The sequence below is a fragment of the Petaurus breviceps genome, unplaced genomic scaffold (genome assembly GCF_028583685.1).
Source record: "Petaurus breviceps papuanus isolate PSGF00001 unplaced genomic scaffold, PetGlider_PUasm1.0 90845, whole genome shotgun sequence".
In the NCBI taxonomy this organism is placed as follows: domain Eukaryota; kingdom Metazoa; phylum Chordata; class Mammalia; order Diprotodontia; family Petauridae; genus Petaurus; species Petaurus breviceps.
The window spans coordinates 3,783,069-3,809,328 of NW_027187359.1; the positions used below are offsets into that span (position 1 = coordinate 3,783,069).

Below are 26,260 nucleotides of genomic sequence, written 5' to 3' on the forward strand. Positions count from 1 at the left end.
TGGCAGACTCTTCAACCAGGAATGATCTCAGTCCTACCTGACCCAGAGCAGGAACTCCAGACCATAGAATCCAATGGCATAGTCCCAAAACCAGTTGGCGGCCGAGGAGGGTGGCTAGGGAAGTAGAATGATGGTCAAGAAAGAGCAGAGCAAGGTAATTGACCTACGGACCTGGGTGGCCTAGTACCCTAACAGAGAAGAGACCTTGTCCTTCTGTGAATCTGGGGTGGGGGAGCTTTCTTAGTGCTTAGACAGAGGCCTTGCACTGCTCCCCAGGTCCAAGATGGCTGTTCTGTGGTCCTTCAGAACCACATGGGGAAAGGCCTTGTGCGGGTGCTGGTTCCTAACAAGGTTCTCCCTCTCCTTTTCTTTCCTACTTGTTGCTTTTCTTTCACATTTGGAAGAAGACCTGTACCTCTGCCATGGAGGTCCCTCGGAACATCTGCTCCATCTATCTGAAGATCACTTTTGTTTCTTTACGAACCCTGAATCTTCACCTTTACCTGAGACTCCCTGGCACACTTCACAGCAAATTCAAGCTCTGATTCCTGTCCTAGGAAGCTCCCTGAGGGTAGGGCACATTTCTTTTTTGCCTTTGTATCCCCAACACCTAACAGTGGTGGCAAATAGTAAGTACTTAATAATTGCTTATAGCTTATTCTATTTCCTGATCCCCCCTCCTCCTTCCCCAGGTGTTAGTACTCTTCCCTCTGAAAAAACTTTATATTTACTTTGGGCATCTAGGTGACATAGTGGATAGAATGTGCTAGGCCTGTAGTCAGGAAGTCCTGAGTTCAAATCCAGTCTCAGGCATTGTGTGACCCTGGGCAAGTCACTTAACCTCTATTTGCCTCAGTTTCCATACCTATAAAATAGGGATCAAAGTATCACCTACTTCTCAAAGTTGTTGTAAAAGAATCATATGATATAATAACTGTAAAGTGCCTGGCCCGGAGTAAGTGCTATATAGATATTAGCTATTATTACTGTTCTTGTTGTTATTAGAGAGGGGGGGGGGTGGAGAGAGAGAGACAGAGAGAGAGAGAGTTTAGGTGGTTTGGCGGATAGAATGTTGGACTTGAAATGGTGAAGACCTAGGTTCAAATCTGGGCTCAGACAATTAGCTGCGTTACCCTGGTCAAGTCACTTAATGTCTCTCTACCTCCATTTCTCCACCTGTAAAATAGGGAGAATAATCCCTTTTCAGAGTTATTGAGAAAGTCAAATGAGACAAACCTTGTAAAGTGCTCTACAAATGTTAAAGTGCTACATAGAGGCTAGCTAGTATTGCTATTGTTGTCATCATTGCAGATTTTGTGTTTACTTCTCTGGATATGTGTTGCTTTCCCTGAACAGAATATAGATTCATTTGAGGGAGGAAACTCTAATTTCATTTTCCCCCCTCTAGTCTTGGTGCCTAGCACAGTGCCTGGTATATAAATCCTTAATCCTGGTGCTTAACAAATCCTCACTGAAGGAATGTCTAGTTCAATAACAGGATTTTGAGGAAACTGGGACTCTTCAAGCTGAAGTGACTTGCCCAAAGTCATACGGATCATGAGCATCACAGACGGGATCTGAGGTTGCTCTCTCTGATTCCAGAGCCAATATGCTTCCACTGAGCCATCCTGACTTCCCTATTAAGCCCACAGACAGACTGTGATCTATGCAATGGAGGGAGTTTTCTACACTAGCCATACCCCTACACCAATGAAATCACAGATCCTGCCTGTGTTTCCATATTTGTGCATCACCAAGTTCATAACAAAAATTACTTTTAAAAAAATAAAATATACAGGTACCTTGTTGGTGTGGTCTTGGTAGATGACACTGACGTTCTCACTGTGGGGAAACCAAAGGAATCGGAAATATTCAGATTTCTTGAGATGGCTGTCTAAATTGTCAAGAACCTGGAAGAGATAAAGGAAAGAAAGGGGAAAGTATGGTTTAATCTGGTGGCTTCTTTAATAGGATACTGGAAGTCACAAGGTTCCATCCCTGCCCCAGGTTCTCCCTATTTGCAAAAATAATTGTATGAGGATGGAGAAGATGATACAGTATAACCCTATTATAGACATTATTATGATGTCAATTTTGATAGCCTACCTGTTAACAATGGCCCCTCGGGGTAGCTAGATGGCATAGTGAATAGAGAACTGGTCCTGGAGTCAGGAAGACCTGAGTTCAAATCTGGCCTCAGATACTTCACATACACACACACACACACACACACACACACACCCCTAGCTGTGTGACCTTGGACAAGTCACTTAACCCCAATTACCCTACCTTCCCCCCTCCAAAAAAAAACAAAAACAGAAAACAATGGCCCCTCCAAGCTAATTGCCTACATCGATCCATTGATCAACAAGCATTGATTAAACATTTACAATGTGCCAGGAGCTATGAAAAAGCACAAACAGTCCCTTTCCTTAAGCTGTTTACACTCTAAAGGGAAACAGCATGTACATAAATGGGAAGAGAGAAAACACGCAAAATCAGCATTGAAGCAACACATAGGCATTCTAGAAAAGCATTGCTTGGCACATATGTGTACCTGAGTTCAAATCAGCCTCAGACACTTACTAGCTCACTGGCCTTGGGCAAATCACTTAACTTCTGTCTGCCTCAGTTTCCTCAGCTGTAAAATGGATATAATAATAGCACTTGTCTCCCAAGGTCATTGGGAGGATCATATGAAATAATGTTTACAAAGTGCTTTGTAAACCTTAAATAACAATGTAAATTCTACAATTGGATGATGATGATGATGATGATGCCAACCCATGTTTTATTTCAATCCAGTGTCAAGCATATGCCTTGGGTCCCTGCTGTCCTTGTGCAGATACCACTCCCACTCCCAGATATTTCTTTGAAGCCCTTCTCCTGGGTTTTCCTTTGTTCCCTTTCACTTTATTCTAGCCCATGATGATCTCTCCTTTCTCTCACCCCTACTGCATTTAGAGGGCCATGCAATTAGGTTGGAGTGAGAAGGAATCTTTAAGAAGGGAATTGAGAGTCTGCCCACCAACTGGGGAATGGCTAAACAAGTTGTGGTATATATGCAATGGAATATTATTTTTCTGTAAGAAATTATGAAAGACATGGGTTCAGAAAAACCTATGAAAACTTAATATGAACTGATGAAAAGTGAAGTAAAACAAGAAAACACTGTCCACAGTAACAGCAATATTGCAATGATCATGAACTATGAAAGACAACTACTCGTATTGATACAAGAATCCATGACAATTCAAAGGATTCATAACAAAAAATTGTTTCCACTTCTAGAGAGAGCTCATGAACTCTTGAGTGCTGATTGAAGCATATTTTTTCACTTAGTTTTTCTTGCATTTTTTGCAACATGGCTAATGTGGAAGTATGTTTTGTATGACTTCACATGTATAATGAGTTATTATGTTGCTTGCCTTCTCAATGGATGGGGGAGAGACTAAAGGGAGAGAGAGAATTTTGGAACTCAACATTTTAAAATTAAATTAAATTTTTTTAAAAGGACAAAATCTTAGAGTGAATATTTTTCTATATACTAGATGAACAGATAAAGCATTTATTAAGTGCTTACTGTGTGTTGTGTTAGAGATATAAACATCACAGATTAGACAATTTATGTCCATATTGTCTTCAAGTATCTTATATTCTAAAGAGGAAAGACAAGACATAAAGGAGTGCTAGAAAGGGGAGGGGTCTTGGAGAAAGAATATCCACCCAGAAAATATATAGGAAGTGACCATGGCATGGTGACCTGGCTCCTGGCAAGATAAGATCAAAAGTTCACCTACTGGAGCTGAGGACCCAGGGATGAAGTCCAACTTTCCAGTGGGATGAGATGGTAATAAAGTAAGAACATTATATTATCTTGACAACTACCTCTTTGAAGGCAAGCACCAGAGTTTGCTAATCTCTCCATCATGTCGTCCCCAGGGATGCCCCCAAATTGCCCCTTTTTCGAACATTTAATGAAGAGCAGCAACAGTTATGGTAGGCACCTCAATAAATGCTTAGTGCTTCAAAGACACCAGCTACAACACACACACAGCTGTCATCAAGAGCCATCACTAGGTTTAAATGATATGGTTAATTAACCGTGTCATAATGGACTCAGAGAACGAATTTTAGCTTTAATGTTTATTGTTAATAGGAAGGGAGTAGAGGTCGAGACCAGGAGACCAATGAAGAAGAGACTGAAGCAGTTGTCCTACTGAGCTAGAACTTGGTTGTCAAGATGACCAGAGCTGTAACTAAGGTAGGGTAACTAGAACCTTGTTCTAGGGCATTAAATTTTGTAATTCCTTGGTAGCAAGGAAACAACAAGCCTTGGTACCTAGTTAGCAAGAAGAATTAGTAAAATAATAAGATCTAACATTTTCATAGTGCTTTAAGGTTTACAAAGTTCTTTGCATATGTTATTTCTTGGGATCATCCCCCAAATTCTGTGAGATAGGTACTATTATTATTATTATCCCCATTTTATAGATGGGGAAACTAAGGCTGGGAAAGGTTTAAGTGACGTGCCCATGGTCACAACTAGTAAGTGCCAGAAACAGTATTTGAACTCAGTCTTCATTAACTCTACATCTTACAGAATACACCTTCCCCCCCTTCCCTGTGCCACCTAACTGCCTAAAAAAATAAACTACTATGAGATTACTAGATGATATGCTTCTCACAGTCATACCTGGAGAGCTCTTCTCTAGCCTGGACTTCTACTTCCCTTTCCTCTCTTCTCCATCATTTGGCCATGGCCCTTCAGAAGTCCTGATTTAAGCTTATTTCATGCTATTTGCCCTAGTTACTAACATTGCTAGGAGGGGAAAGACTACAGCAGAGTTTGAATTCTAGAATCCCAACCAGAAATGTCAGGAAAAGCACATGGCCCTCTGTTAGCTGGAAAGTAAAAGGATTTCTAGGAGAAAAAAGTCAGTGCAGGGCATGCACCTTCATTACAGTGACTGTCTGGGAGAGGAGGCATGGGCTGAACTGGAAGCCAAAACTAATGAAGGACCCAAGATCCCTTTGAGATTCTCCCCTTGTTTAAGAGGAAAAAAAAGTCACTCCTAAAGTAATTAGAGGGTTATCAGAAAAAAAGGTTTGAGAGTAAAAACAAGGAGATCTTTGTCACATTCACCTTAAATTTATGTGTTTATCCTTCATTTTCAAAGAGAACATGGTATCAGGGAAATGATGACGTGACTTGTATTTCCCTTTGATTTGAGTGAGGGAGGGCTGTGCAAGGTCACCAGCCTTACTTTCTCCTCCAGAGTCATCTGGATCCAGAGACCAGAGATTCATCAGATTGACTGGAGATGACCTTCAATTACTAGAAACTTGAGGCCACCATTGGTAGAATGGAGAATGGAATAAAATGGAATAGAAAGGAGAATAGAATAAAAATATACAGAAGAGAGCAGAAGAAAGTTGAGAAGGGGACAGACAAGAAGGGCAGTGTTATAATTTAACAACATCTACTATATGCTATTTACTGCAATATATTGTTTACTATATACTATCTAGAATATATATTTTTAAAATATATATTTATGCTATATATATTAAAAAGAGGCTGTTCATAAAATTGATTCATGATTTCACATATAATCCTCTTTTTTCTGTTCTTTTGTATATTGAAATGTTTGCTTGTTAAGTTTGTAATTTAAAACAAGAAAAATTAAAACAAAACAACGTAAACAGAAAGACCATAACCACCAACGACAAACTGGAAACCAAATGCTATGTAATGAGAACGACCCAGTTGGACCTCACAAAGAGAGACGAGAGAAAGCATCTCTGCCTTCTGCAGTAGTGAGAGACTGTGGGTACACACACTGCCCGGCTCCAGTGATCACTGGTTAGTTTAAAGAGCTGCATTTTCACTTTTCTTTTTATTCGAGATGACAAGGGAAGGTGGGAAGACATGGAAGGATCCAGAAGGGAATATGACACGAAAACAGAAGACACCAACAAGATATTAAAAATAGGCATGATACCAGCAGAGTATTGGGAATGCAAAGAATCAAGGTAGAATGCCAAGAGAAATCTGAAGACTGAGAAACCACTTTCATGGGATAAGGTGGGGGTGGGGGCGGCGCAAAAGGGAGAGTTCAGCTTGACCTTCAACAAACAAGAATGTTCTCTTGTTGTTGCTGAATTGTTCTCAGTCCTGCATGACTCACTGTGACCCCATTTGGGGTTTTCTTGGCAGAGATACTGGAGAGGTTTGCCATTTCCCTCTCCAGTTCATTTTACAGATGAGGACACTGAGGCAAACAGGGTTAAAGTGACTTGCCCAGAGTCACACAGTTAGTAAGTGTCTGAGGCCAGATTTGAACTCAGGAAGATGAGTCATCCTGGCTCCAGGTCAGGCACTCTATCCACTGCACTATCTAGCTGCCCTTAGACAAGGACAGGAAGGGCATCTATTACCAAGAGGAAGAATGACCTATGTAAAGACATAAAAGCAGGAATCTGTAGGTGGATGAGATTGTGTGACTGACTGCCAGCAGTTCTGTTTGGCTGGAAGGTAGGTTTGTTCCTGAGTAGCACTAATTGATACAAGGCCAGATGGCTTGCTACATCAAAGGACCCCATTCCCTGATAAGGGGCCACTATCTCCTGTAGCAGAGGGTCAACAAGGAGCAATGGCCAATTGTTTGCTGGACCCAAGGGAGTAATAGACAGCAGTGGAATTCAGAGCAGTCTGTCAATATTCCTGGTGTGTGGGACAGAACCAATTCTATTTGTGCACTGGGAGTGCAAATAGTTTCCTGGCTTTATCTCTTCTCGTTAAAGAACAAAGGGCAAACCTAATGCAAACATCTCCCTCTTTCCTCAATTCAACAAACATTTGTTAACTCCTCACTATGGGCAGTGTGAGAAGAAGCACAGTGTAAGCACAGAGACTTGAATTGATATCCTGCTGCTGATTCGTGCTGGTCAAGTGACCCTGGACAAATCACTGACCCTCACAGTGCTCCAAGCAATTTTCTAAGACTCCAGGTTGAAGAGGAAACATCGATCTGTACTGGGAATGAAATCCTAAGTCCTGTCTATGAGTAAGGAAGGCACTGGTCTACCTGCTGGGGCTGCAAAGGTGGGATAAGAATGGATTCATAGAGGCAGAAAGGGACCTTAGAGATCATTTAATCCAATCCCTTGATTTTATAAGCAATGAGGTCCACAGTCAAGCAACTTGCCTAAGGTCACACAAGTATTAAATAACCAGAGCTGGTATTTGAATTGAATCCATTTTACTTCAAATTCAGGGCTCTTTTCTTGACACCATGTTCATAAAAAGCAAAACAACAGCAACAATAAACTATGGTAAAGGCATAAGGGAGTGATTTCAACAGGTAGCAATGTAAGGAAATTCTTTTTCAAGTACGTGGGATTGTGAGAGCAAAAGTACATAGAAGAAAGCAGGCAGGACAATATTTGGGGATAGTAAGCTGATATCGCTGAAGCATAACATATGCAGAGGGTGGAGAACGGGGACTGAGAAATTTGCAAGGGTAGATTGGGATTATTTTACAAAGAGCCTTGAATGCCTTGATAAGGAGTCTATAATTAATTTGATCATCAATGGGAAACCAATGAAGTGTTTTTGAGTAGAGGAGTTGTGTGAACAAAGCAGTAATTAGGGACGATGTGAAGTCATATGAAGACCTGATTGGAGAGGGGGGAGAATGGAAACTAAGAGACGAATTAGGAGTTGATTATAATAGTCAAGGCAAGATATGCTGAGATCTCATACTAAGGTGATTGTCAGAAAGAAGGTAGATGTGAGAAACATTTCAGAAACAGAATAGACAGATCTTGGCTGATGGTTCAATGATAGGAGTGAGATTCCTACCCATCAGTAGGAATCCCAAATGATTAGATTGAAGTTGGGTGATTGAGAAGATGGGAGTGCCATCTATAGAAAGGAGCAGTTAGGGAGAGAGTGGTAGGGATTTGGGGAAGAGCAAAATAATAGCCATTACCATTACACAGATCCTTAAGGTTTGCAAAGCTCTTTATATCTTTATATGCTTAATTTCATTTCTCCCTACAACTTGGTAAAGTAGGTGATATTATTCTCATTTTACAAACTAGAAAATTCAGACTTCAAGAGGTTAAGTTATATGCCCAAGGTTACACAGTTTAGAAGTGTCAGAGGTTAGATTCCAACCCAGATTTTTCTGAACCAAGGTGAGGAATTCAACTTTAGACATGCTGAGTTTGAGGTACCACAAGAGCTTTCAGCTGGGGCTATGTAAGAGACTATTGAAAATAAAGGACTTAGGGGCAGCTAGGCAGCACAGTGGACAGAGCACCAGTCCTGGACCTGAAGTCAAATACAGCCTCAGGCACTTACTAGCTATGTGACTCTGGGCAAGTCACTGAAACCCTAGCTGCCTCCAAAAAAGAAAAGAAAGGACTTGAGTTCTAGATGGAGGTGAGAGGTTGAGATTAAGATCTGTGAAAGCATTCGAAGGAATGGTAGTTTAAGAGACTCCCAATTGGGACAAAGTTCAGGAATAGGAGATGAAAACTCTGGACAAAGCCTTTGAAGATGCCCAACTTTAAGTAATGGGAGGAGGATGAGTGGCCAGAGAAGAAGCAACCAGAGGAGGAGAACCAGGAAATGGTAGCACGTCATGGAAGCCAAAGGAGGAGAGTGCCCAGAAGACTGAGATGCTCATGCCAACTGTTGTAAAGCTAGTAAAACACTCTTTTAAGCTTGTCACTCTCCCTCTGGCTCCCACTCTGCCCCCTCAAAATCCTTCTAGGGCTTTCTGTTACCTACAAGATATGATCATAGGACCATGAAACATATAATACCCATCTGAGTCCTGCCCTTGGGCATTCCTGTCTAGTTGGGGAGATAAAATGGTTACAGGGGAAAATCATTAATAATACAAAGATAAATAACTAAGTAGTCAACTAAGGGTGTATGTCATAAATACTAGAGGACGTCACCAAAATAGGTCCTTTCACCAAGGAATGGCAGGAAGGTGTAGCAGCAACCACCCTAGTACACCCAGGATGGCTGCTAGCACAGGTTCTTTGATCTGCTTTTCTAAAGGAAAGTCAGCACCCTGAACTTCAGAGAATACAAACAGAATTTACAAGTGATGAGGTATGGGCTCTGAGAGCCCCCTCAAGCTCTCCTTAAGTACAGGCTCTGGGTACCTCCCTTGGACTCTTGATTAAATCATCCCATTTGATGAGGTATTTTCATGAGGCAATAAAGCCTTACATTGTAGCTGAGCCCAAGCCTCTGTTTCTAGACTTCCCACCTATCAAAATATAGATCCACCCTTGAACTGGCCTAGCCCACTATTGTCTGTAGTCTCCAGCTACTTCCCACCCTTAATCACTCATTGACCTCATTAACTCCTCCTGAAGACCCTCCCCAAACTCCTCCTCTAGACCACCCCGAGATTCCTCCTACAACATTCTGTATATAAGACCCCATCTTGCCTCCGTGATCGAGAGTGCCATAGAATGACCTAGCACAGACTTACTCTGTGTCTAATGCAAGTGAACTTTTAATAACTTTTACTTTTCTTTGGCTGAGAAGACTTGAGTTGAATTCATTTGGCAGGACTCGGCGTGTTGGTATTTTGGGGTCTCCAAAGCAAACCTAACCCTCTTAGTGGGTAACCTCGTCAGCAAGCAGACAAAAAAAAAACACATAAAGAGAAAATAACACAATTCAGCAAACCAACCGACAGGGCTTCTAACTGGTTGCCTATTACACCCATACCTAGTTAGTCATCAGAGGGAGAAGCATCAACACCTGGTTTTTCAAACCCTGGGGGCTTGACGGCCAGCCAGAGTCTCATCAGGCCAAATCACACAACTCTTCCCAAAGTGAGTCCCAGAGTAAAACCTCTCCTCAGAGTATACAGAGCCTTCTCCAGGGTCAGAGAACATCACAACCCTCTTGACCCACTTGACTACAAAGTAACAAAAGTTGTGCCTTCCTGAAAAACAAGCCTCCCACCACAGGCTCCAGGTGAGCACCTGCAGTCCATTAGGGGGCAGAGTATATTTTCAAATCAGAAAAGGTCCTCAAATTCACCTAGGCTTATTAAGGGGCAGAGAAGATGTTCAAATTCCTGTTACACTTACAGAAGGGGGCAAGGGAAAGTATATTTTCTCAGGGAAGATTAGGATTTTAGCTGACTCCCAAAAGGTCATTAAGACTGAGACTAACAGAGAAAAAAGGAAAACCATTCTTGATTTGGAATGGAGTGATAGTGAGAAGAAATGTTATCATGGAAAATTTGTGGTTGTTCAGTCATCTCAGTCTTGTCCTACTCTTCCTGACCCCTTTCGGGGTTCTCTTGGCAATGATACTAGAATAGCTTGCCATTTTCTTCTCCAATAATCTAGGGTAGTCAGTCTTCAAAGTGAAGGGAGGGCTAGTGGGCAAGCCCCGACCTCAAGAAATATCACAATTGGGAGCACCAGTAATTACCCAGGTTTTCATTTAATTTATTTTTTTCCTTGTGACTCATAATTTCAACTGTTTCAAAATAATGAATATTGATTCCTTGGCTGGGAAAATTTCAAGTTGAAGCAAGTTTTTCTTTCTTGCACCATCTGTTTTGAAGGGTTGGGACTAGTAGCTTAGGTCCCAGAAGTCTTAGCATTGGCCAGACTGGGTTTGGTTGCCTTAGGGTCAGTGAACCTTGGAATCACTGGATTTGGTGATTTTATAGTCTGACTTGTTCCCTTGGCTTTGGATTTGGTGATCTTGTTGTCAGAAGTGCTTTCCTTAGCGTCAATAGACTAAATAAATTTGGCAATCTCAGGATCAAAGGCTTTGTCAATCTCTGAAGTTAATTAGCTATGTGACCTTGGGCAAGTTACTTAATCTCCCTAGGCCTCAGATTCCCCATTTGTAAAAAATGAGGAGTTGTGATCTGAGGTCCCTTCTAACTCTGGGAGGACAGCTTTGTGGTACAGTGTATAGACTGCTGGGTCTGCAGTCAGGAAGACTCATCTTTGTGAGTTCAAATCTGACCTCAGAAACTAAGTGGCACTATGACCCTGGGTAAGTCACTTCACCCTGTTTGCCTCAGTTTCCTCATCTGTCAAATGAACTGGAGAAGGAAACGGCAAACCACTCCAGGATCTTTGCCAAGAAATCCCCAAAAGGGGTCACAAAGAGTCAGATATGACTGAAAAATGACTGAACAAGCATGACCAGAGTGCAAAGGGCACTAATGTGTAAAATCAGCTTGGAAAGATTAGTTGGCACCAGATTATAAACTGCTTTAAATGCCAATCAGAAGAATTATAATTTTATCTTGGAGTCAATAGCTAATCACTGAGGCTTCTTGAACAAGAAAGTGAGTGGGGTAAATCACTTACCCTCTCTGGGCCTGTGGAATCTGAAGAGATGAACTCTGGGGGCTTGATAATTTGGATGGAGTTTCTGTTTGAGCATTTTCTTACTCACTCAGGATTCCATCCTGAAATAAGTCATGCCTACCTCTGCTTGGCTTCAGTTCCCCCTCTTAATGCAATGGGGATAATAATCAGACTGATTTTCCAGGAAGCCATTAAGTTTCTTAAGACTCCATTTGGAATTTTCTTGGCAGAGATACTGGGGAGGTTTTCTTAATTCCTTCTCTAGCTCATTTTCCAGATGAGGCAACTGAGGCAAACAGGATTAAGTGACCGGCCCAGGGTCACATGACTAAGAAGTATCTGATGTCAGATTTGAACTTAGGTCTTCCTGACTCTAGGCCTGGTGCTCTGTCCACACTGCCACCTGCACAAGGTCATATCTTCCATCTCTGTGCCTCCCCTGAGGTTAAGCCCTGCTCCATTCCTACATACCCCATGCCAGGCATGATCTCCTCCTAGATTTCATCTCTTAGAACTCCTAGCCCCTGTCAAGGCTCAGGTCCTCCTTGCTAGCACATCCCCCTCCCCCATTATTTTATACATATTCTGTGTGTAATTATTTCTGCAAGGATTATTTCCCTTCCAGCAGAATATATAAGTTCTCGAGGGCAGTGATTGCTTTATTTGTTCTTGTATCCTCTGCAACTAGCTCGGTGCTTGGTATACAGTCATGATGTAATGGGGCAGTTAGGTAGTATAGAGCGGTGGGCCTAGAGTCAGGAAGACTTATCTTTCTGAGTTCAAATCTGATCTCAGACACTTCCTAGCTGTGTGACCCTGGGCAAGTCATTTCACCCTGTTTGCCTCAATTTTCTCATCTGTAAAATGAGCTGGAGAAGGAAATGGCAAACCACTCCAGTAGTTTTCCAAGAAAATTCCAAATGGTATCACGAATCGTCAGTCACGACTGAAACGACTGCACAACAACATGTAGCAGCAAGCACCCCAAGCGTCCTCAGGGTTTGAAGCTACCACAGGTTCTTGGATCTGTTTTGTTAAAGGAAAGCAACTCAAAATGGGTTAACAAGCTTACTTTAATCAGTCAGACATATATCGTTTACCTTGTTCAGGAGAAAAGGTCAGCACCCTGAACCTCAAAGTATACAGGCATAATTATCAAGACAGAAACATCAAGTAGACAGATTTCCAAACTGTCCAACCATTACATCCATACCCAGTCAACATCTGGGTTTCCACATTCTGGGTTTTTCAAAGCCGGGGGACTCTCAACAATGGCTTCCCAGAATTCAGATCAAATTACAGAACACTTCTCAAAGTGAGTCCCAAAACAAAGCTACACATCAGGGCTTATATAGCCTTCTCCTGGCTCAGAGAATGTAACAACCTTTTGGACCCACTGGCCAATCAAGAAGTATCTACTGAAAAACAAGCCTCCCACCCCAGGCTCCAGGTGCACTTTAGTGTAGGAGCAGAGAAGATCTTTAAAATTTACATTCTTATTACACAACAACACTTAGTGAAGGCTTTAAAAAAAAAAAAACAACTTAGGATGGCTAGGTGGCTCATTGAATAGAGCACTGCCCCTGGAGTCAGGAAGACCTGAATTCAAATTTGGCCTCAGACACTTAACACTGAACTAGCCCTGTGACTTTGGGCAAGTCACTTAACCCCAATGGCCCTTTCAAAAAAAAAAAAAGCAAAAAAAACTTAAACAAAAAACAACTTTTTTTTTTCAATCAACAAAAATCTATTTTCTCTTAGCTTCTCCCTAGCCTCTTAGCAAATGCTTGTTAAATTGAATTGTCCATGATCACAAAAATAATAAGTGGCTAAACTGTGGTTTGAACCCATGATTCCCAATCCAGCACTCTTTTTACTACACAATACTATTAGAAGTGCCCCATTACTCTAAATGGACTGACTTTATGGAAGCTCAGAAAAGGGAATCTGCCCTCTTCTCTGTCTATCCTGACTTATCTCCTCATCCTAGCAGTACCTAAAGCTCCATTCCAGAGAACCTTCAGAGCAGCCGCCACACCATGCCCCTAGTCTCCTAGTCTCTTATTTATTGAGAAAATTCCATTAATCAAATGAATGAAAATGCCAGCCGAGGCTCACCATGAACCAGCTAGCTTTATTTATGGCCCTGCCTCCTAGCAATGGAGATAACTGTCAGGAGTATATGATGGAAACTGACAACGGCTAGATCAATAGCGTATCTGACTAACCGCAGAGGGCAATGACAGCCAGCTCTGGGAGAACAAAGACCATCCAGAGAATGTAGCCAAACTGGATATGTGCCCAGCAGCCAAGTCCTCGGGCCCTCCAGAGGAGAGAGGTCTCTGGTTAGGGAAACAGCTGCCGCCCATCCCAAGCAAGGAAGTTTCTAGGTAGGATTACCATTTATAAGAGTTTCTGCTGTCATTAGCTTGAACCCAAGAGATGAGATTGGGGCAGCTAGGTGGCACACTGAATAGAGTGCTGGCCCTGGAGATGGGAGGACCTGAATTCAAGTGTGACCTCAGACACTGCCTAGTTGTGTGACCCTGGTGGAGTCATTTAACCTTGTTTATCTCAGTTTCCTCATCTGTAAAATGAACTGGAGAAGGAAATTGCAAACCACTCCAGTATCTCTGCCAAGAAAATCCCAAATGGAGTTACAGAGACTCAGATACAACTGAACTACAGTAACCAGGACACCCCCCCCCACACACACACACAGTGTTAAAGAAATGATATGAGTTGATATCCCTTGCAGAGAAGTCAGTTCTTTCTAGAATCCACGTTCCTTATAGCATCTATGTGCCTGCCTCAATTCTTTGCCTCTTCCATGCAGGCTGTAAATAAAGCTGTTGAGGGAGGGTCCTGCTACTGTAATCCATGGTCTAAAAGGTCTAAGAGTGGTGGAGGATTATGTAAACCAGCGAGACCCAAAGCCAGAGCTAGGATGAATTCACAGGGGCTTTGCTTCCAAGGCACTGAAAAATCAGAGGGCACGATTAGCAATTACAATACGATCTTTGAGAAACATAGCTCACAAACTCTGTGCCTCCTTAGTGGGAATTAGTAGGTTAAAAACAGGAAGCATTCTTCATATACTACAAATGTCTACAAATGTGTTTCTCGCTACCCCTTCATGACTGTCTTCTCCCTTCATTGCTTACTCCTGCCCTCATCAGCCTCCTTGGTAGCAGCCTGAGTATATGGGGATTTTTGTCTCACCACTATTTTGTGGTATCCTGACATCTTTTCTCCCCATCCACTTGATGGCATTGTCTCCAGAAATTTATCTGATGGCATTTTTTTATGCTTGACCAGAGAGCCCAAATTCCCAGCGATGGGTACAGATTCTGGGAAACCCCTTGAACTCTGATTGAATCCTCCCACTTGATGAGGCATTTGCCTGAGGCCAGATTTGAACCTGACTGCAGGCCCTATCCACTGCACCATCTAGGGGCTCCTCTCTTGGGATGAACCCATTCCAAGGTGGCCCTGCCCTTCACAAAGAAAAGGGGCTCCCTCTCCTTAGGGCTCCTGCTGGCTTCTCCTGGATGGATCACACTGGACACCTAGCCTCATGAGTCTCAGTCACTTCAGCTTCCAGGATCTGAACCTGACTTCCTTATGCCTCATCAAGTGGGAAGACTGAATCAGAGTTCAAGGGGTTTCCCAGAGCCTGGACCCCATCACCAGTTCCCCTCTGGCATGACTCCCAAAAGGCTTCTGTGGGACATTGAAGCAGAATTAGAGAAGCATACCTCTTTAAGGGTGGAAGGAAAGGAGGTCTCTTGCAAATAGAACTGGGGCACACACTGGAAGGTGATGGTGAGCACGATACCAAGGCAGCCAAGGTGCACGAGGGAGGCCTTGAATAATTCTGCATTGCTGGTCTCGGAGCACTCCATTATTGTTCCTGCTGCCGTCAGCAGAGTTAATGCCACCACCTGGTATGGAGAGAAAAAGAAAAACCACATCTCAGACCCATCAAACTTCCCCGTCTGATTAATCAGGTTCAGGCCCAAACTCACAGTACCTGAGTGAGTGACCCTAAAGACTGGGATTAGAAAGGGGGGGTCATATCTGAGGAGGGGTAGCTGGTGCTTTTCTGGAGAGCTAGGAGCTAAGAGAATGGCCAGCACCACTGTCTAAATGAGATCATGAATCTCCAATTCCACAGAACCTCTGGAAGACTGAGAGGCCTTCCATCCCAACTTGGAGCATAGAGGCAATAAATTCAGCTGTCTTGGGTTCTGGGCTTTTGTCTAAGTGAAGCCAGATGACCACAGGAAGGAGAGGTCATGGGCCAGGTCTCATGGTCTCATTCTGCTTCTTTTCCCATAGCCCTATTGCTTCAACATGGGGTTTGGCTCTTTGTGCCTCAGTCCCTTTATCCATATCCCAAAGGCAGCAAAACTTTCTACTAATATAGAAGAGTTGTAAGAATGTCAGCTCTGCCAACACAAAGATGTATCTGGGAAAAGTGAAATACAAAGCAAGTGTGTTTGGCCATACCTGTGTGTGTGTGTGTGTGTGTGTGTGTACACACAGGTGCATACACATATGTGCCCCAGTCAGAGTAGGAAAAGTAAGCAAATTGTTGTGAGCACCAGACTGACAATAAACCTGGGTTTGACTCCTAGCTTTTGACTCTGCTGCTAGCTAACTGTGTGACTAGGGGCAGAGTGTCACAGGAAACTTGGCTTCAGTCCTGGTCACCTGGTTCCCAATGTCTTTGAGACTTCCCCAGGATCCCTGTTCTGAGTCACTCACATCCTGAACCCTGTCTTTGCCCTAGGGAGCCCTGCATCAATCCACTTACTTCTTGGCCTCTGTCTCCCCCCTCCCTAGAGTCTCTGAATTCATCTTGTATCTAAGCCATAGACTAGGGCCTTTTTGCTCCAGAGATTTTTCCAGTTCTATGGAGGCCTTTCCTGGAGCTGACCCACTTTCAACCATTTGCTCCTGCCTACTGTGTGACAGGCCTCCTGGACCTTGACAGATCACCACCTGCTCCAAGGTTGGACCTCGAGGGACAGCCTTGAAAAGTCTAATCATCTGCCTCCCTAAATGAACCTCTCTCCAGCCCCTGATACCCTGCCTGTTCTCATTCCTTAATGGTTAGCACATTCCCACCTCACCATACTTTCCCAGTTCCAATCATTCTGAACCCCCAGCTATCGAAGTATACCTAATCCCCAACTGCCTGACCCCTACCTCTCACCTTATTCATCCCACAATGTCCACCTCCATATCTACCCAACCCTTCTGCATGCTTGTTCAATAATTAACAAACTTGCTTGCATCTTAAACCTTTTTCTTTCTCATTCCTTCTGTCTTATAGGTCTCATTGACTTCTGGGCTCCCTTATGATAAACCTGCACCCTTGGCAGGATAGGAGCACCCCTTGTGGCCTTATCTGATCATAACCTTCTATCACTCCATCTTTCCCTCTGCCTTATGACACCCAGCCCTGTTCTTCATCCTCATCAAGACTTCTAGTACCTCCATCCTAAGCTCTTCCCCAGGCCCAAACTCCTGTAGCATCTACCCTTTCCTCCTTTCTCTATCTTGACCCCTTATCGAGCCATTCTGACTGTACCCTATCCTCTAGACTTGCCTCCTTGTCCAATCAAAGATCATCCCTTGGATCATCACCCAACCCTGGATACTCCCACCAGATACCTTCTCACTCTGCCCCTGAAAGCATCCAATTAACATTCAATCAACCAATTAACAAGCACTTCTTCACCAGGCACTGGGGATCCAAGTACAATGAAACAACTCCTAATTCCTATTTTCCAAAAGTCTGCATTCTAATAGGGAGAAAAGGAAAAAAAATATACACATACACACACACATACACATACACATACACATGCACATGCACATAGAGTGAATCAATACAAATGAGGATTGCTTTCCTAGGTGTGGAAGCATATAAGATTAAGGCCTTAATCAAGTCCTAAAATATTAAGAAGTAATGTTAGGGAAATATTACAGTCTAGAATCTTTTTTTTTTTGAGGGGAAGAAGGCAAGGCAATTGGGTGTTAAGTGACTTGCCCAAGGTCACACAGTTAGTGTGTCAAATCTCTGAGTTCAAATTTGAATTCAGGTCCTCAAGACTCCAGGGCTGGTGTTCTATTCACTGCACCACCTAGCGACCCCCTAGAGTCCTTATTTTCACTTGTAAAGACCTAATCAGTCTTCCTGAAACTTAATCAGCTTCAGAGAGGGATCTTAATTTCCTATGTCTCAGAACTTTAGAGAGAACTTGTCTTGTAAACGAATGAGAATCTCTTCTTGTTTAATCCAATTAAGAATTGTACACCTTGAACTAGGTTGAAAAGGGGAATTAGAGAGAGGAGAGGAGATAAGAGGCAATGATTGGGCTGGGGAAGATAATTCTCCCTGGGGGGCCCACCTTCTACCTCATCCTTGCCTTTGGTAGATAAAAAAAAAAAATTAAACTAGCTACCTTCATCTTGTATGGTTGTGGAAATTTGTCTTTTCTTTTAGGATTGTTATAAAATATAAGAGGACACTTCTTGGGTGAGAGATATTTCCAGTTTTGAAGGGGGCAAAGGAGGGAGGGAAGAAGGAAGGAAGGAAGGAAAGAAGCATTTATTAGGCACTTAATGTGTGCCAGGCACAGTGCTAAGCACTTTAGAAATATTATTTCATTAGATCTTCATGACAAACCAGGAGGTGCTATTATTATCCCTATTTTACAGTTGAGGAAACAGGTGAAAAGAGGTTAAGTGACTTGCCTAAGATCACACAGCTAAGTGTCTGAGGTCTTCCAGATTACTCGTCTAGCCTTTATTTACTTGGCCACATAAGTGCTCTGTAGGGGACTGGGGACTTGAATTTAGTCCCTCTTTGACCTTGAGTATAAGTCACAGGGCAGCTAGGTGGTCAAGACTTTTCCTTTTCCTGACTTCAAATTTGACCTAAGATACATACTAGCTGTGTGACCCTGGGCAAGTCACTTAATCCCGTTTACTGGATTAATAATCCACTGGAGAAGGAAATGGCAAACCACTCCAGGATCACAAAGAGTCAGATATGACTGAACAAGACCACAAGTCACCTGACCTCTCTGAGTCTCAGGGTTTCCTCATCTATTAAATGAGACACTCTGACTAATCATTATAAAGATTTTGTTTTTCTTTCTTTTTCAGAGAGTGGGAGGACAGGTGAGAGGAAAAGAAGGTGGATTTATGTTTGTTGAAAAAAAATTTTTTTAAACGAAACCTAAAAAAAGGAGAAAAACCATTTGAACTTTTTTTAGCATGAAATAAATTTAAATAAAATTAAACCAATTAAATAAATAAATTAAATTAGCAAATTAAAAAAGTTGGACTAGATGAACTCCAGCAGCCCTCCTAGCCCTAGCACCTGCTTCACAAGGTTGTCATGAGGATTAAATGAGTTCATGAAGGTTTAACTTTGTAAAATGAAAAGTGCATTGTAAAGAACATGAACTCTGGAATTGGAGGACCTGGGTTCAAATCCAGACTGAGAGGCTTACTGCCTGTAGGACCATGGCAAATTCCTTTATCATCCTGGGCATCGATATCCTCATCTGTAAAATGGGAGGGAGGGGTTGGACAAAGGATCTCTAAGCTATGTGTTATTATCCCACCTCTTACAGTTATTAACTCTGTGACCTAGAACCTAGAACAAATCCCTTCACCTTTTTGAGCTTCAGTTTCCTCATCTGTCAAATAACAAGGTTGGATTTGATGGGCCCTAAGATCCCTTAAATAATATCAATTACTATGCTGGTGATCCTATGTCAGGGTGGGCTGGAAAATCCAGGCTCAGCTCCACTCATTTCTAGACTTCTTTTTGTTTTGGGGAAAAGGCAGGGAGCCCAGGATAGCAGGTGGTACTTGGGAAATTAACCATAACTTTCCCTTTGGCCTTCATTTCCAAATTAAAACTCTCTCTTGTTCCCTCCTTCAAATGTTCCTCCACACTTTGTTACCTGCTGATTTGGAGGAAAATTGCTTTTGACAAGTACGGCTGGTGCCATTGAGCTCAGGGTGAAAGAACAGATAATGCTGAACTAATTTCTGATTAATCATAGTCCAAGCTTGTGATACCTCACAATAAGGCCTCTTACCAGCTGAGTGTAGGAAGGATCCAGAAAAGGCTTTTTTAAAAAGTTGAGATTTCACATAGAAAATGAATGGATGTCCCATTCTAGCTCTGGAGTTCAGGAGCCCAACTGAACCTCGGACTATGAGGCAACTAAGGGGTACAGTGGGTACAGTATTAGACTTGGAGTCAGGATGTCTGTTGTTCAATGGCTTCAGTTGTGCCAACTCTTCATGGCCCCATTTGGAATTTTCTTGGCAGAGATACTAGAGTGGTTTTGCCATTTCCTTCTCCAGCTCATTTTACAGATGAGGAACTGAGGCAAACAGGGTTAAGTGACTTGGCCAGGGTCACATAGCCAGTAAGTGTCTGAGACCAGATTTGAACTTAGTTCTTCCTGACTCGATACTCTGTCCACTGAGCCACATTGCTGCTCTACAAGGAGCCTATAGACACAGTCTTCTAACTCCTAGGTTGTCCCTGATGCCCAGAATGTCCTCTCTCTTCAGTTGATCAATCAATAAACATTTATTAAGCACCTACAGGCAGCTAGATGGTGCAGTAGATAGAGTGCCAGGCCTGGAGTCGGAAAGACTCCCCTTCCTAAGTTCAAATCTGACCTCAGACATTTACTAGTTGTGTGACCCTGGGCAAGTCACTTAACCCTGTTTGCCTCAATTTCTTCTTCTGTAAAATGACCTGGAGAAGGAAATGGCAAATCACTCTAGTATCTTTGCCAAGAAAACTCCAAATAGGATCACAAAGAGTTGAACAAAACTAAAACAACTGAAAAACAACTAGAGCCTACTATGTGCCAGTCATAGTGCTAGATGCTAGAGATACAAAAAGACAATCCCGCCCTCAAGGAACTCACAGTCCAATAGGGGAGACAACCAACAAACAGATATATACAATCGAACTATGTACAGGATAAATAAGAAATAATTAACAGAGGAAAGACACTAGAATTAAGAGGGGTTAGGAAAGGCTTCCTGTAGAAAATGGGATTTTGATTGGGACTTAAAGGAAGCCAGGAGGCAGAGATAAGGAGGGAGAGTGTTCTAAGTATGGGAGACAGTCAGAGAAAATGCCCAGAGACAAGAGATGGAGTGTCTTGTTTGTGGGAAAGCAAGAAGGCCAGTGTCACTGGAGTGGGGTGCATGTGGAGAATAAGATGTAAGAAAACTGGAAAGGTAAGAGGGGGCTAAGTCATAAAGGGCTTTAAATTCCAAACAAAACATTTGTATTTTCTCCTCAGGGCAATAGGGAGCCACAGGAGTTCATTGAGTGGGGGAGTGATATGATCAGGTCTGAGTTTATGGAGTGGGGATGGTATGTGTGTGGGTGTGGGTGTGGGTGTGTGTGTGACACATTTGGACCTTCACTTTAGCTAAATCACTTTGGTGGCTGAATGGAGGATGGATGGGATGGAGGAGAGATTTGAGGCCTGCAGACCCACCAGCAGGCTATTGAAATAATCAAGGCCTGAACCAGAGTGGTGTCAGCATCAGAGGAGAGGAAGGGGTGTGTTTGAGAGGTTTCACAAAGGTGAAATCTACAGACCTTGGCAACTGATTGGTCTTCACTTCGGCTTTGGAGAATCCTTAGCTTCTTGTAAGACTCAGCTCAAGGACCACTTCCTATAGGAAACATATCCTGATTGCCCTAGTTGCTAATCTCCCATCCCTCCACCAAAAGTTCTTCATAGCTACTTTTTATATATCTTATATTTAGTTTTCAGAGCAAATGTTGCACTCTGCCCCTCTCCCCCATAGAACATTAAGTGTTTTTAGGGCAGGAAATGTTTTATTTTTGTCATCATGTCCCCAGTGCCTAGCACACAGTAGGATGCTTGAAAATGCCTATTGGATAAATGACCATTTTACAGATGAGGAAACTGACCTAGAGAAGTTGATGGACTTATCCGTGGTCAAACAGCTTTGGCAGGGTCAGAGCCAGGACTCCTGACTTGGCGATCACCAGTATTTCCACTATGTCTACCATGCCTCAGAGGTGGATGAGAACTTAGGGCCATCTATAGTTCAGTCTCTAACCCATGTAGTAATATGCCATCCACGACAGCTGGTTATCCAGCTTTGCTATGGGAGAACCCAAGACTTTGCAAGGTACCCAATCTATTACTGATTAACACTGAGAGCAGCAGGATCCCTGAAGGATTAGTTTCCCAAAGAGCAGGTGTGGTCTATCTGCTGCGTAGCAGCTTGCCTTCTGGCTAATGGGACCTGACCACTGTAGCCTGACCCAGACCTATCCCACACTTGCTGTGCCCAAGCATCTTCCTGTCATGCCATAGTGTATGTTAGCTTCCCTTCCTCCAACCCCTTTGTATCTCTAGCTCTGGGAACAGTAATCAGATCAATACTACCATGCCAGGAAATGATGTGTCAATTAATTGTTCTATGATTCCACTCAGTATCTCTGTGGCTTCTCAATCCAAAGCACTCCTCCCTAACCACTGACCACCATGCTCATATATATATATATATATATATAGTTTCTCCTTATTAGAATATAAGCTCAGAGAGGGCAGACACCCACCTGCTATTTGTATCCCCAGTACTTAGTACAGTATCTGGCACATAGTAGGTACCTGATAAGTATTTTCTTTTTATTCATTCATGATAATAGCAACAACATTGGTAATAATAATAATAGCAACAATAACTTCTATAGGGATTTAAGGTTTGCAGAGTGTAATATATATATAAAATCTCATTTGAGTCTCACTACAGTACTATGGGGTGTGTATTACAGAGAATATTATTCCCAATTGACATATTAGGAAATTGAAATTCAGGGGGTACAGAATTTAACCAAGGTCATACAGCTAGTGTCAGATGTGGGATGGATTTGAACTCAGATCTTCCCTACTCTATAACCAGCACTCTACCCTCCATGATGAAGTGCTAATTATGTTTTGGTTCTATCACAAATTCATCTTTTTTTAAGGTAACCATGGCATTGAGGATACATTTCATCTCCTTGAAGTCTCATAGCAAATTAACATCTTAGAAAGGAGAAAGTTTCCTTAGTAAACCCTGGCTCAGGGTGGCAGCCTTCATCCTTGACAGATTTCAGTCATGGAACTGAAACTTTGCACCTGACCCCAGAGCTCTACCCTCTCCTAAGCAGAGTTGGCTCTCCTGGAAATAAGAATGGATGCCTTTCCCACTTTCACTCCTCTCCTTGAGCCCATGATTTTGTGAATTACCTGCCATTAGCATGCGATACTGGCATGGAACTCCATTCTCACCTGAGTGGGCAAAATGCCATGTTTGATTCCTGTGTTGTGGGTTCCTGTCCCGATCACACCAGCAGCAGTGACATCTGACACGGCACCCAAGCTGTGCCCACCGGACAAGGAAGCAGAAAGAGAGAAAGGGCAGAAAAAGCGGATCATTTTCCTTTGGAGGATAGATTACTTTTCCATGAAATCGTCAGACAGGAGCATGCAGACAAACTCTAGACCAGAATATTGGACTCTAGTCTGAGCCTGGCTGCCATGTTTTATCCTCTTCCCTTCCAATTCTAACATCCTGGTTCTCCTTTCAAAGCAACATGTTTATCCCAAGCTCTGGAGGGGTCAGAGTTCAAATCCTAGGATAGGAGTTCTAAGAAAAACCCTAGATTTGGAGTCAGAATATGGGTTCAACTCATCACTCTTTGACTTATTTACTCCCTGATGACCTCAGGCAAATCACTTCATGTCCCTAGGCATCAATGTCTTCTTTAAATAAGGAAAGTAAATAATGGACTAGATAATTTCTTAGGTCCTTTAGAGCTCTAAATCCGGTGATCAGTCAACAAGCATTTTTTTTTAAAGCAATGGGGAGGGAGGGTAAGCAACTTGCTCAAGTTTACAAGGCCAATTATTTCTGGGTGGGGTGCTAAGTATCTGAGCCTGGATTTGATCCCCAGGTCATCCTGACACTGGAGCCGGTGCTCTTACTCTTACTCGTTGTGCTACCTGGCAGCCCCAGCAAGCATTTTTTTTAAGCAACTACTTTGAGTAAGGCATTGGACCAAGGGCTGGGGATATGGAGTAGAAGTCCCTGCCCTGAATGAGCTTACATTCTATTGGGAGAGATAACATGTGCATATATCACTATAGAGAAGGTAAATAGAAGGTAATATTGGAGGGGAAACACTAGCAACTGGGGGAAAATGAGGAAAGACCTGTGATAGAAGGCAGCTTGGGCTGAGTTTGGAAGGTTTGGGGAGTCAGGAAGGCCTGAATCCAAATCCAGCCTCAGTCAAATACTAGCTGTGTGACCTTGGGCAAGTCATTTATCCTCTATTTGCTAGGTGGCGCAGTGGATAGAGTGCTGGGCCTGGAATCAAGAAGACCTGAATTCAAATCTAGCCTCAGACTCTTACTAGTGACCCTGCGTAAGTCACTTAACCTCAGCTTGCTTTAATTCACTGGAGAAGGAAATGGCAAACCACTCCAATATCTTTGCCAAGAAAGCCCCATGGGCAATATGGTCCATGGGGTCATGAAGAGTTAGACATGACTGAACAACAACAACAAAGGAGCTAGAGCATTCCAGGCACCAGAATACAAAGGCATCAAGACAGGGGATGGAGTGCTGTGTGTGATGAACACCAGGAAGACCAGTTTGACTGGACTGCAGAGTGAATGGAGGTGAGTAAGAAATTAAAAACAAATACAAGTTGGAGTCAGGCTGCAAAAGACCTTAAATTCCAAACAGTGAGGTCTGTATTAGATCTTAGAAGAAACAGGGAGGACCTAGAATTTATGGAGCAGGGGGTGGCCTGTTGGCACCCAGAATCTTTGCACCTGATGGACTTATAACTGCTTCCTCTTGGCCTATACGAAGTGATGCTGAGTGAGAAGAGCAGAACCAGGAGAAATATGTACACAATTACAGAGACAACATATGTGTGACGACAAACTTTGACAGCTTGGAATCTTTTCAGCAATGCAGGGTTATAAGTCAACTCCAAAAGACTCATGGTGGAGAAAGATTTTTACATTCAGAGAAAGAACTAGAAAGAACAGAGTTCGAATGCCGATGGAAGCAAACTACCTGCTCTCGGTCTTTTTCTTGTTTGGTTTTGTTCCCTCTTTCCCATTGTTCATTCCATCTGATACAGTCCTTCTTTATAACCTGACTAATGTCTAATGTGAAGGCATTTGCAGATCCTATACTTGATTTTATGCTGTAATGGGGATGGGGGAGAGGAGGGAGGAGGAAAGAAATTGAAACTCAAGGAATTGTGGAACTGAATCTTGTAAACTAAAAGTAAACAAACAAATTAATAAAGACCAAAAAAAAGGGAAAAAAATAAGTGCTTCCTCTCCCCTCTTTCCCACACAATTCCTTGTCTGCAGCAGACCTTTGACAAATACTCGCTGACTGATTATGAAAGTGGCACTCTGCATTGTACTACAGGTGTGATCTTGGACAGAATCTCCGGGCTCTACCTTTCCTCATCCATAAAATGATAGGGTTAAACCAGATGGCTTCTGGGATGCTCCCCATAATCCTCAGATTCCAAATCCAAGGCTCCTGGCTCTGCTAATTACTACTGGCCTTCTTGGCTAAGTTACTTGAATCCACTGTAAAACTAGAGTGTTGGAAGAGATGAGGCTGAAGGGCCCTTAGAGTTTGAAATGCTGGGATTCTGAAGCAAAAGTTCTTAAACTTTTTTGTGTGTGTCTTGAACCCCTTTGGCAGTCTGGTAAAACAGCCTAGGGACATCATCTCAGAAGAATGGTTTTAAATGCATAAAATAAAATACATAGATTTATAAAGGAAACCAATAATATTGACACAGTTATCCTTTTAAAAAAAATTTAGACTCGTGATCATTTGCTCTAAGGGAGAGGAGAGAAGGAGAAAGACATTGGCAGAACTATGAATCTGAGTTGCCCCAAGTTCAGGTACCATATAACACAACAGGACACTCAAATATAAATATATTGTATTATATACAATATATTATATATGTTATATTTACATATATTATATAAAATTTTCAGATCAGAATAACCAAAACTCAGGGAGGTTAAGTGATTTCCCCAAAGTCACAGAGCTAGTGAGTAGTGAAAGTAGAGGTGGTGTTCATCTCATTAACCCCTACCCACAACCCAGAGGCCACCAGACTGGAACAAAACTGTTTTTAAGAATATGATGGGGGGGGGAGGGCGCTAGGTGGTGCAGTGAATAGAGCACTGGCCCTGGAGTCAGGAGGATCTGAGTTTAAATTTGGCGTCAGACACAACACAAAAAACTAGGGCAAGTCACTTAACCCCAATTGCCCTACCTTCCCCCTCCAAAAAAAAAAAAAAGAATATGACAGGGCCTGTGAGACCATGACCACATTCATATCATGAACAGGGTGAGAGAAATTCTAATGCTCCACAAATTAATGTTTATAATTAATAAGAACAGATTTCTTCCTGTCCTCATTGGTCACAGGCTCTGGTGTGAAAAGTTCCGACAGAGATCAGAAGAACTCAACAGCCCCTCCCTCCCTGTTCAGGGCCACATCCTTGGGATGTTAATGGTTACTGAGAGCCAGTGAGCAGTGACCTAAAACCCTGACCTTGAACCATTGATAGAACAGATAGCTATCAATAGGGTATGTTTTCAGGGCCACAAAACCAAAATAATTCTCCACACTGGGACCGAAAATTCCACAAACAGAGGTTCATTTCTTTGGTTTAATTTTGGTCCCCATCAAAATACCAACACCCAAGGGCGGCCAGGTGGCTCAGAGAGTAAG

General features: G+C 42.7%; 1 protein-coding gene across 1 annotated transcript in view; it reads right to left on the reverse strand.

Moving 5' to 3' along the window:
- The window catches only part of LOC138148980 (L-gulonolactone oxidase), a 67,882-nt gene that overhangs the window by 24,213 nt on the left and 17,409 nt on the right, over window positions 1-26,260 (reverse strand). The window contains exons 5-8 of the mRNA XM_069071806.1: window positions 22,761-22,851; window positions 15,141-15,326; window positions 1,803-1,910; window positions 38-114 (exon numbers count right to left, since the gene is read on the reverse strand). Coding sequence (XP_068927907.1) covers window positions 38-114; window positions 1,803-1,910; window positions 15,141-15,326; window positions 22,761-22,851 — 462 coding nt within the window. The remainder of the gene's footprint in view (window positions 1-37; window positions 115-1,802; window positions 1,911-15,140; window positions 15,327-22,760; window positions 22,852-26,260) is intronic.